This window comes from Rhinoderma darwinii, chromosome 7, assembly GCF_050947455.1.
Source record: "Rhinoderma darwinii isolate aRhiDar2 chromosome 7, aRhiDar2.hap1, whole genome shotgun sequence".
Lineage (NCBI taxonomy): Eukaryota > Metazoa > Chordata > Amphibia > Anura > Rhinodermatidae > Rhinoderma > Rhinoderma darwinii.
Genome location: NC_134693.1, coordinates 67,675,215 through 67,687,582, shown reverse-complemented (window position 1 = coordinate 67,687,582; position 12,368 = coordinate 67,675,215). Strand labels below are relative to the sequence as shown.

The 12,368-nt window shown below is 39.9% G+C and overlaps 1 protein-coding gene across 1 annotated transcript in view; it reads right to left on the bottom strand.

Annotated features, from left to right (window-relative positions):
• The window catches only part of LOC142657459 (uncharacterized), a 116,519-nt gene that overhangs the window by 68,279 nt on the left and 35,872 nt on the right, over positions 1-12,368 (bottom strand). Inside the window, exons 6-8 of the mRNA XM_075832491.1 lie at positions 11,547-11,663; positions 5,975-6,386; positions 357-589 (exon numbers count right to left, since the gene is read on the bottom strand). Coding sequence (XP_075688606.1) covers positions 357-589; positions 5,975-6,386; positions 11,547-11,663 — 762 coding nt within the window. The remainder of the gene's footprint in view (positions 1-356; positions 590-5,974; positions 6,387-11,546; positions 11,664-12,368) is intronic.

The window sequence follows — 12,368 nt, the reverse complement described above, 5'->3', positions numbered from 1 at the left end:
AAAAATGCTTTAAACGAGCAGTGCATTGGTTTCAATGGAGTTTCAGAGGCGGAAACTGCTCCAATATAGGGTATGATGCTTTTTTTTTTGCACGAGCAGTCAGAAACCACCCGGGAAAATAAATGCCACTGACTCCCATTGAAATCAATGGCGGGAGACCTGGGGTGATTTTTGGCGCTGATTCCAACGCGGTCAAAATCAGCGCTAAAAAAACTGTGTGTTAACTGATAATTGTACTGATTTAATTTATTTGGCATGAAGTTATGGAGCTTGAATGTACCATTGCTTTTGACTACAAATCTCTATTTTATTGTTTCATCCTTTTTAATTCCATTTATATAATATGTAAAACTTACTGCTGTTGAGTTTACTGTTCAATTTCTTTGACAGTTCATTTCCTTGACATAGGTGCTCTCTGAAACTTTGGCCCATGTAATCTATATCATTCGCTTGAAGCATCTCTTCAAATGATTTTATGGCTTCTTCCAGATGTTGAGTAAGAATGCGACATACACTTTGTCCTTCTCTCACCTTCTGTCTCAGCAATGATAGCTCTCGAGCCTGTGCTTGAATCAACCAGTCATATTTTCTGAAACAAGTGAAACAATCTAATTGTATTTAAATTCAAGAGAATGGGGAAGTTTAAGACAATGTATAGCAAGTTATACAGTAAAAAACAGTGTAGTACCATGTTAGCCAGAAACCATATGCAATGTTAAATACTTTTGTGTTAAAAAAGACAAAAGTATGGCAGGTATGATACCTTTATTGGCTAACCATAAAAGTTCTGTATGCGGCTTTCAGAGCACACAGGCTCCTTCTTCAGGCAAGTTTACAAATGAACGACTTAGAAAAAAGCACAACATTTAAGATTTACAATTCATAAGTTACACAAAGACAATTAGTACATGAGGTGATACATCATTAAGGTAAGCCCGGGCAATAAAACTAAGGTTATAGAGGAGATGGCTTTTAGAAGTTGAGGGATCTGGAGTCAGTCTGATGGGGGGTGTGACGTGTGTCCATGTAATGGCTCATAAATCCAGGCGTTAGATTGAGGCCTTGTGTCAATGACTAGATTGTTATCATCCACTTGAATTCACTAATTTTTCTCTCTGTCGTTCTTAAAATTACCCTTCAGTATTAGGACTGTTAAATCTGCAATACCGTGGTCTGGTCCAGAGAAGTGTTTTCCCACGGGAGTATCCATCTGCTTTTTTATTGTACGTCTGTGAAAATTCATTCTGGTTTGCAGTTTTTATTTTGTTTCTCCAATGTAGATTCGTCGTACTCCATAACAATTATTTTTCATTTGACAAAGACATATATCTGGATTGTATGGGAAGCGCTATGGGTAGCAAAATGTCACCACAATATGCTAACCTGTTCATGTCCAAACTAGAGGAGGCGTTTTTATCAACCTGCGCAACTAAACCTCTAGCATGATTCCGGTACATTGATGACCTGCTGATAATCTGGAAACAGCCACTAAACCTAAGGAATCTCCAGGTCAGAAGTGCCCTCCTCTCATCACCATCAGAAACTGGTACTTTTCCTTGCAACAGTAGAAAATGCAAGACCTGTACCAACATCTTGTCATCAAACACCATCCACATACCAAACACGCAACAGGACTATAAAATCACGGGCACGTTCTCATGTACAGTACATACTCCAATGTCATACCTCCCAGCCCTCCCGGATTCAGTGGGACAGTCCCGGATTACGGGCTGTGTTCCGCACGGCCGGCGGTATGTCCCAGTTTCAACTGTATCTGTGTCCTCAGGAGGCAGATACAGTTGAATCAAATGCTGAAGCAGGGTACCGTCAGCTCCCTGATTCAGCATTCAACTATGAAGTCCCGGGCCAGAGCAGCGCAAGCTCCCTGGCCAGAGACTCCTGACTACAAAAAGCCCTTGACGTCACTGTCCATATATGTCCACTGACCATATTCTTTTCTATTACATGAAAACAGTTTGATTTGGGCTATCTTTAGAAGACAGGCATGAGCTGAGACCCTTTTACACATGCTAATGATTGGGTGAACGAGCGTCCGTATGAACGCAGATTCCCGAAACAGTGGAATGATCAGCCGATGAACAAGCAAACGCTCATTCATCCGCTGATTGCATTTTTTATGCAGCCAAAAAAATGTTCACTAGTCGGCAGCACATCTCTCTGTGTAAACAGGGAGATGTGCTGCCAACATGATAAAGATGCATGGGAATGAACAATCATACTAAACGATCGTTGCTCTTTGTGAATGGAGCAAATGAGTGCCGATCGATATCTGCCGGTATAAAGCCACCTAAAAGGTCCTTTTACACAGGCAGATACAATACAGATTGTCAATCGTGCTTGCTTGCTCCATTCAAACAGAGAAATGATCGCAAGTATAGGGAGGTATGATCGTTAATCTGATTGTTCGTCCCCATACATTTTTCATCTCGTCGGGTGCATATCCCGTTTACTCGCATAAAAGATGTGATCAGCTGAACAACTCTCATTCGCCCGATCATTGACCCATGTGAAAGGGCCTTTAGATGCAAGACTAAGGACTCATTGGCACTCCCATATGAAATGATAGATCAAATACGGATAGCAACTGCAGCATTTAAGAGGTTAGAAACAGGGGGGGAGGGCCATCTTCGTTCGATTGCCCCCCGCAACGCGTTTGTGGGGTGATGATGGGTGGCATGGCAGCCTCGGTGCTTAATAAAAGCTCCCAGGTCTGCCATCTTCGTACTCCTATCAAGCCCTACCATAGGCAGAATCACGACATACTGCAATACATAAGTATTGCAGTATATGGTGCAAGCGATTTAATAATTGGTGGTTCAAGTCCCCTAGGACTAATAAAAAAAGTTAAACACAGTTTATATATATATATATATATATATATATATATATATATATATATATACATACATTCAAAATATCTTTATTCATAAAAAAAAATATTGCAAGTTAAAAAAACACGATGTAAAAAATGTTTTCTTTCAACCTAACTGATATTACCGCATCTATAAAATTCTGAACTATTAAAATATAACCTTTAACCCTCGCGGTAATTGCCGTAAAAAAAATTTTTATAAAACGCCAGAAATCGTCACCTCATCTTCCACAAAAAAAAAAAGAGAATAAAAAAGTGATCAAAAAGAAAATACGGATTGTCCTGCAAAAAATATGCCCTCATACCACACCAATTGAAAAAAAAAAAAAAAGTCATGGCTCTCAGAATATGGTGACACAAAACAAAATGTTATTTTTACAATTCGTTTTTTTTCTTGTAAAAGTAGTAAAACAGAAAAAAAACGATATCAATTTGGTATTGCCATAATTGCATTTACTAAGAAAACCCAAAAAACAATAGAGGAATCGCGGGTTTTTTTCCCCATTCCACCCACAAAGAATTTTTTTCCGTTTCCCAGTACTGTATGTTACAATAAATGGAGCCGTGAAAAACTACAATACTTCCAGCAAAAAACAAACCTTCATATGGCTATATTGACAAAAAGAAAAGTTATAGATTTTAGAAGGTGGGAAGGAAAAAGCGAGACTGAAAATCCAAAAAATGGCTGTGGAGGGAAGGGGTTAATAGACATATCTTAAAACAGATTACATAATAAATCATAAACTTGCCTGTTTATAGTAAGGCATCAGACTAGGGCAACAAACACAGAGCATTTACCTCAATACGAAAAAAATCGGTGTGAGATCGCTTTCCATTGGAATACATTGAGTAGCTCGATAATCGCTCCAGAAAAGTGTGTAGCTGTGAAATCCCAGCATGTAGCGCTTGACTGAAGCGATTCTGAAGAGATTTTCAAGCTACTCAATGCATTCCTACAGACGGCAATATAACAGCAATTTTTTGTTGTTGTAGTGAGATAATTAACTCCAGTCTAATACATTCCTATAGACAGCGATTTATCGCTCACCTCAAAAAAAGTCACGGTCTAGAACCTAAGACAATATACTGTACAATATACAAAAAAGAGAACGTGAAGCAGCACTCAAATAAAGTGAATTTATTCATCCAACATGGAACCACAACGTTTCACCTCCTCTATGAAGGCATTTTCAAGTACTTTCTACTTGAAAATGCCTTCATAGAGGAGGTGAAACGTTGTGGTTCCATGTTGGATGAATAAATTCACTTTATTTGAGTGCTGCTTCACGTTCTCTTTTTTGGATATCTAACACATAAGGAGAGGTCACTGCTTTATTTTTGAAGCTTTGCACCAGCCTAGTCAGGCATTTGTTCACAGTGCTGCTCCAATCCTCTGCTTTTTTCTACTGTACAATATAAATACTAATTTGTCACAGTACACAATTTATAGAGAATCATATGAAAAGTGGATATAACACTCATCAAAAATAAGGAAGAGAAACATGGGACAAAGGTATTAAAGTGACCTCCGAATATTTAGGGAAATTTACAAAAAAATAATACAAAAAAAAGAGGAGAACCAATAAATGATCATGCTTACAGAAATTCCTCTGGTAGTTATATGAAAGACTGCTGAAGAAGCACTGTGGGCAGTAGTGTAAATAAGCTTTGATGTATGATACCCTATTACAAAAAATTGAAAGGGAATTACAGAGTAAGGACTAAGTGTGACTAGGACTAATGTGGTCTGTAAAGATGTTAGAAATATGTTTGACACTGTATGAGACACATTACCTGGACGCGGAATGCAGTATTTACGATATATGCACTATTTATCTGAACTGTATACAGTATTTTTAGATGCTATATGCACTATTTATCTGAAACCCAAATGCAGGGGTGGATTGGGCACTCAAAAAGTCCCTGGAAAAAAAAAATATCTAACAGTGGCCTCATGTCGTAGGTGTGTTCAAATTAGCAGCAGGCAGAGCCAGCACAAGTAGGTTGGGTCAGCAAACCATTAGCCGTGGACACATTGGTGGTAGGTGGCCGAAACGTTTTTATTTTGCAATCTACGTATCCATACGATATCTTGTTTTATGCAGGACAAGTCCTTTTTATTAGCACTATTTTGGCGTATATATAATAATTTTTTTTCTTTTTTATGGTACAATGGAAAAAAAAATGCATTTCCGTAACTGTTTGAGATTTTTTTTATGGTGTTTATCGTGCGGTACAAATACCATGCTAACTTTATTCATAATGCGAGTTTTATGAAAAAAAAAAAAAAAAATCATAAATTTAGTGCTGACATGTAGACATAGACTTAAAGTTTAGATAGGGAGGGGAGCACCCACAGCAGAATTTGCAAGGGGAGCAGAGATCCCTCGGGCTGTAGATAGGGAGCAGAGATTCAGAGTGTGCAAGGGGGAATCACAGAGGCTGTACTGTATAACAATAGAAAGAGATCACGGGGGTCAAGGGGAGAGATCACACCACAAGCAGCTTCAGTTTCTATGTCTGCACAGGGGAGAGGACATTACACAGAGGCTGTATAAGAAGGGCAAAGTAGTACATGAATGAAGCTGTGCTAATACAAGAGTGCTAGGGAAATCAGCAGCATCCTGGATTCACAGATCTCACATCCAGCATGTATTACTGGGAGGGAGCAGCACGTTGCAAATAGAATATTAGGAAATCTGAAAATGAACAAAAGAATGAAGATTGCAGCCTGAAACTTAGTGAAATGTTGTTGTTATTTTACTCTAGGCAACCACTAACATATGAAGAAAAAATATTTATTTGTCAAAGTAATCTATAGCCTTTAATGTTGTTTAAAAGGGAAAATTAGGCCATGTTCAAGAACGCATAATTATGGCAGAATTTATGCGTGAATTCTGTGCCTAAATCTTGACCATTTCAACTTGCCGAATCTGCTCCTAGTCACACACTCTGGAAAATATCGAAGTAGAATAATGAATGCATTAAAAGCCATGGGTTAGCTCTATTGAATTACAATGGAACTAAGCATTAGGTTTTCTTAAAAAATTAAAAAAAAAAATAATTTAATTTGTTACTTACCCCGAACTTGTAACTGGATTTAAGTTGCACTGAGTTCCTACATCTTTTCGGAGATTGCAAAAAAAGGATTCCAGTTTGCATACTCTTTTGTCTAATTGCTCTAAAAATGTATACGAGTAATGTCCAGTTGTATCGGACTGCCAGCCCTCATCTTCAGTAAGGCTGTGAGATTTGGAGGATGGACAACTTTGGCTTTGCAGATGTTGCATTAGCTTCTGAGATGTCTGCATTTGTCCCTCCAGCTTCTTAACATGCTGTTGTAGCACACTGACATCTGATTTCGGATCAATCTGCCAATAGCCCTTGTTTTTAGAGGGTGTCATAGAAGTTGTATTAGACCAGTATTTATAGTTAGAAGTTTTGTCCGCCATGTGGTTGACTTCAGTACACATGTCCTCATCCTGTTCACATTCTGTAGAAATGTATATATAGGTGTTTAGAATACAGGTAAAGGGCCTGGTACAACCTCTTTCAATGTATACTTTATTTAAATATTGCCTATACTGTGCTATATTATTTATACAGAATAAGTTGAAAGGGTTTCTCTAGCAAGAGTGGTTGATGACACATGGTTAAGATATAGAATTATGCTGGTCTGACCTGGTCTGACCACTGGGAACCACACAATCGCGTTTACCATAACACAGTGCCGTCTTCATTGCTGTGCTGTGTCTGGTATAGCAGCTCTGTTAGGCACAACACAGACTAAGGCGGCATTGTATTTGATAAAAAGCCAAAGGGGCTATAACGCTCCACCTAGCAGTGGACCCTTTATTTTCATGAGGGGTACCAGTGGATGAACCCGCACTGATCACATATTGATGTAATATCCTATGTCATCAATCACTATTAGTACTTAAACAATTGTAAAAAGGGTTAAGGCCAGGATCACACACACAGTTTCGATGTAGTTTTTTATGCATTTTTTGGCTTAGTTTTTTTTAGCCAAATCCATAAGTGAATCCAAGAGAAAGAAAAGGTATAAGTAAAAAAAAAAATGATGGATCTCTTTTCTTTTATGTCCACTTCTGAGTTTGCCACAAAAACTGCATCAAAACTGTGTGTGATCCCGGCCGTAGCGTTTCTGTGGAGGGAAAGCAATTTATATCTAGCTAGGAAGAATGTGGAAAAAGAGATGAGGATACTATGAAAAAACAGAGTAACTTTGGGAGGACATCAATTTTTGATTAATTCATCCTGCCAAACTAAGACAACTGGTGTTAGAACCACCGTTGCAAGTCTGTCTCAATGGTGTTGGAGAGAGAAGGGGAATTTTCAACAATACACTTTCTCGGTCTGAATAATACTTAATACTAGGAAATACTAGGAAATACTAGGATAGATAATGGAAGTGGACTGCCAAGTTATTAGGAGGCTAGTTCTACAGAAAGAAAAATGTAGGATTTTTTTTTTATCTTGATGTCCAGAAAGGATATTAGAGAGACTATTAAGTGAGAAGGCTATATAAAGTAAAAGGTTGTCTGCAAATAGTGCCGGTTTATGCTCTGTGAGAAGCCTACTTGGATTTTTCATATGGAAATATTCCTTTTGACCATAATCGCCATGTTCTCCATTACTAATATGTTAAAGAGAGCATAAAGAATAGATTTAGCTAACATACAGTTATAACCTGTAACTGACAACAGTCATTGGGTCTATGCTAACAAAATCATAACTGATGAAAATCTATTAAATTGGTCAGAGATGGTCATAATGTTTTCATTAGCTGTGGGGTCATTATCCGTTTTCTTTTTTTTAGTATTTAACAATAATCACAGAACAGAACAACAGATTTTTGAAAAAAGAGCATGTGGTTAGGTAACACGATCCAAAGGCTTCCGGTTCTGTTTTTCATTGCAGTTTATTTTTTGTTAAGAAAATGATTATTATGATGGATCTGTAGATGGATGCTTTTAATTTCCAAGGGACTCAACTTGAATAGTCATGTTTATGATATTCAAAAAAATGGGACATAGAATATAATTAAAACCACAGAAAAGGCCACTCACAGATTAGGTGGTGGGTAAAATACCCGTTCCAAACAGGACGCAACCAGGTCAGAGAATGCTGTTGATGGGAAGTGCCCAGGTGTGTTTAAATAATGATAACCACTCCCACTAACCTTGAGGGGAGTGGTGTGTTGGGCATGGAAGTAAATGTGTAGTAATAATAAATAAATAATAAAGTACTGTGTATAGTGCACATGTGAGGTATAGGGGACATGACTAAGTGTAGTGTGTAGAAATCAGGGCTGTGAGTGAAACAAAAACGTGAGTGTAGTGTGTAAAACATGGAGGCATAGTGTTTGGATAGTGAGGCACAGCATATATCGCCGAATAGCAGCCTATTTATAACGCCCATATTGTAAGAGAGCGGGCTGCCCTGCATGCAGTGCCAAACATCCGCACACCAGGCTATCCCAGCATCATAAGACCTGGGCGCGTCCCGAAAAAAAGTATGTACAATGTAAGTAACCATGAGAAAACATGGGGTATTAGTTGTTGTTTTGGCCAAAAAAACGCAAGCTCGCAATCCACGTCACGGATCCCCACACTTGCGAGTCCCTACCTGGAACTTTTCGTTCCAAAATCTAAGATATACAAAAAAATGGGACATAGAATATAATTAAAACCACAGAAAAGGCAATACTCACAGATTAGGTGGTGGGTAAAATACCCGTTCCAAACAGGACGCAACCAGGTCAGAGAATGCTGTTGATGGGAAGTGCCCAGGTGTGTTTAAATAATGATAACCACTCCCACTAACCTTGAGGGGAGTGGTGTGTTGGGCATGGAAGTAAATGTGTAGTAATAATAAATAAATAATAAAGTACTGTGTATAGTGCACATGTGAGGTATAGGGGACATGACTAAGTGTAGTGTGTAGAAATCAGGGCTGTGAGTGAAACAAAAACGTGAGTGTAGTGTGTAAAACATGGAGGCATAGTGTTTGGATAGTGAGGCACAGCATATATCGCCGAATAGCAGCCTATTTATAACGCCCATATTGTAAGAGAGCGGGCTGCCCTGCATGCAGTGCCAAACATCCGCACACCAGGCTATCCCAGCATCATAAGACCTGGGCGCGTCCCGAAAAAAAGTATGTACAATGTAAGTAACCATGAGAAAACATGGGGTATTAGTTGTTGTTTTGGCCAAAAAAACGCAAGCTCGCAATCCACGTCACGGATCCCCACACTTGCGAGTCCCTACCTGGAACTTTTCGTTCCAAAATCTAAGATATACAAAAAAATGGGACATAGAATATAATTAAAACCACAGAAAAGGCAATACTCACAGATTAGGTGGTGGGTAAAATACCCGTTCCAAACAGGACGCAACCAGGTCAGAGAATGCTGTTGATGGGAAGTGCCCAGGTGTGTTTAAATAATGATAACCACTCCCACTAACCTTGAGGGGAGTGGTGTGTTGGGCATGGTATTTTACCCACCACCTAATCTGTGAGTATTGCCTTTTCTGTGGTTTTAATTATATTCTATGTCCCATTTTTTTGTATATCTTAGATTTTGGAACGAAAAGTTCCAGGTAGGGACTCGCAAGTGTGGGGATCCGTGACGTGGATTGCGAGCTTGCGTTTTTTTGGCCAAAACAACAACTAATACCCCATGTTTTCTCATGGTTACTTACATTGTACATACTTTTTTTCGGGACGCGCCCAGGTCTTATGATGCTGGGATAGCCTGGTGTGCGGATGTTTGGCACTGCATGCAGGGCAGCCCGCTCTCTTACAATATGGGCGTTATAAATAGGCTGCTATTCGGCGATATATGCTGTGCCTCACTATCCAAACACTATGCCTCCATGTTTTACACACTACACTCACGTTTTTGTTTCACTCACAGCCCTGATTTCTACACACTACACTTAGTCATGTCCCCTATACCTCACATGTGCACTATACACAGTACTTTATTATTTATTTATTATTACTACACATTTACTTCCATGCCCAACACACCACTCCCCTCAAGGTTAGTGGGAGTGGTTATCATTATTTAAACACACCTGGGCACTTCCCATCAACAGCATTCTCTGACCTGGTTGCGTCCTGTTTGGAACGGGTATTTTACCCACCACCTAATCTGTGAGTATTGCCTTTTCTGTGGTTTTAATTATATTCTATGTCCCATTTTTTTGTATATCTTAGATTTTGGAACGAAAAGTTCCAGGTAGGGACTCGCAAGTGTGGGGATCCGTGACGTGGATTGCGAGCTTGCGTTTTTTTGGCCAAAACAACAACTAATACCCCATGTTTTCTCATGGTTACTTACATTGTACATACTTTTTTTCGGGACGCGCCCAGGTCTTATGATGCTGGGATAGCCTGGTGTGCGGATGTTTGGCACTGCATGCAGGGCAGCCCGCTCTCTTACAATATGGGCATTATAAATAGGCTGCTATTCGGCGATATATGCTGTGCCTCACTATCCAAACACTATGCCTCCATGTTTTACACACTACACTCACGTTTTTGTTTCACTCACAGCCCTGATTTCTACACACTACACTTAGTCATGTCCCCTATACCTCACATGTGCACTATACACAGTACTTTATTATTTATTTATTATTACTACACATTTACTTCCATGCCCAACACACCACTCCCCTCAAGGTTAGTGGGAGTGGTTATCATTATTTAAACACACCTGGGCACTTCCCATCAACAGCATTCTCTGACCTGGTTGCGTCCTGTTTGGAACGGGTATTTTACCCACCACCTAATCTGTGAGTATTGCCTTTTCTGTGGTTTTAATTATATTCTATGTCCCATTTTTTTGTATATCTTAGATTTTGGAACGAAAAGTTCCAGGTAGGGACTCGCAAGTGTGGGGATCCGTGACGTGGATTGCGAGCTTGCGTTTTTTTGGCCAAAACAACAACTAATACCCCATGTTTTCTCATGGTTACTTACATTGTACATACTTTTTTTCGGGACGCGCCCAGGTCTTATGATGCTGGGATAGCCTGGTGTGCGGATGTTTGGCACTGCATGCAGGGCAGCCCGCTCTCTTACAATATGGGCGTTATAAATAGGCTGCTATTCGGCGATATATGCTGTGCCTCACTATCCAAACACTATGCCTCCATGTTTTACACACTACACTCACGTTTTTGTTTCACTCACAGCCCTGATTTCTACACACTACACTTAGTCATGTCCCCTATACCTCACATGTGCACTATACACAGTACTTTATTATTTATTTATTATTACTACACATTTACTTCCATGCCCAACACACCACTCCCCTCAAGGTTAGTGGGAGTGGTTATCATTATTTAAACACACCTGGGCACTTCCCATCAACAGCATTCTCTGACCTGGTTGCGTCCTGTTTGGAACGGGTATTTTACCCACCACCTAATCTGTGAGTATTGCCTTTTCTGTGGTTTTATGTTTATGATATTGTTGGATTTCAGTATTTCCCAAAGTTCTAATGAAATATCAACATAACATAGTTTTCAACTTTCTTTTGTATCACGTGACTTGTCCTTTTGTTTAAGATTAAAGATTAGAACTTAAATCTGTCAATCTACATTAGTTTCACCTGGACTCGTTGTTTCTTCTCGATCTATTTCATTTTCACTTTTTCCACAAGTTTCATAGCCAAGATCCTGAAAGTCCATGTGAACTTCTCTGGTATTATGCTTCAAAAGAGGTCCATCTGTAATAGAAAAATAATTAGCTCAAGATTTATGTAGCAGCATGAAAATATTAACTAGGTCTAATTGTCATATAGGCCTTACTCATACATGTATAAGTATCACTAGCATTATCAGTGTGACAGCACCTATTACATTAGCTAGGAGATTGGGCGTTACTAAACTGGTGACAGACCTAATTTAAATGGGTTCTCCTTAATGGGGGGTCTGACCGCTGGGACCCCCACTGATCTCAGGAACAGGCTTACCTGGCCGCCCCTATGTGCACCACAGGAGCATAGCTAAAGGCTCATGGGCCCTGGTGCAAGAATTTAGCTTGGGCCCCCCTGCCCTCCCCAACAAAACCCTGCCCGCGCCTATGCCCAGCTGCCTTGCCCAACAGCCCCCATGGATGCCCATACAGTATAATGCCCCTCATAGCCGCCCACACAGTATAATGCTCCCCATAGCTGCCCCCCATACAGTATAATGCTCCCCGTAGCTGCCCCCATACAGTATAACGCTCCCCGTAGCTGCCCCCATACAGTATAATACCCCCATAGCTTCCCTCAGACAGTATAATGCTCCCATAGCTGCCCCCATACAGTATAATACTCCCATAGCTGCCCTCATACAGTATAATGCACCACAAAGCTGCACCCACACAGTATAATGCCCCGCATAGCTGCACCAACACAGTATAATGCTCCCCATAGTTGCCCCCATAC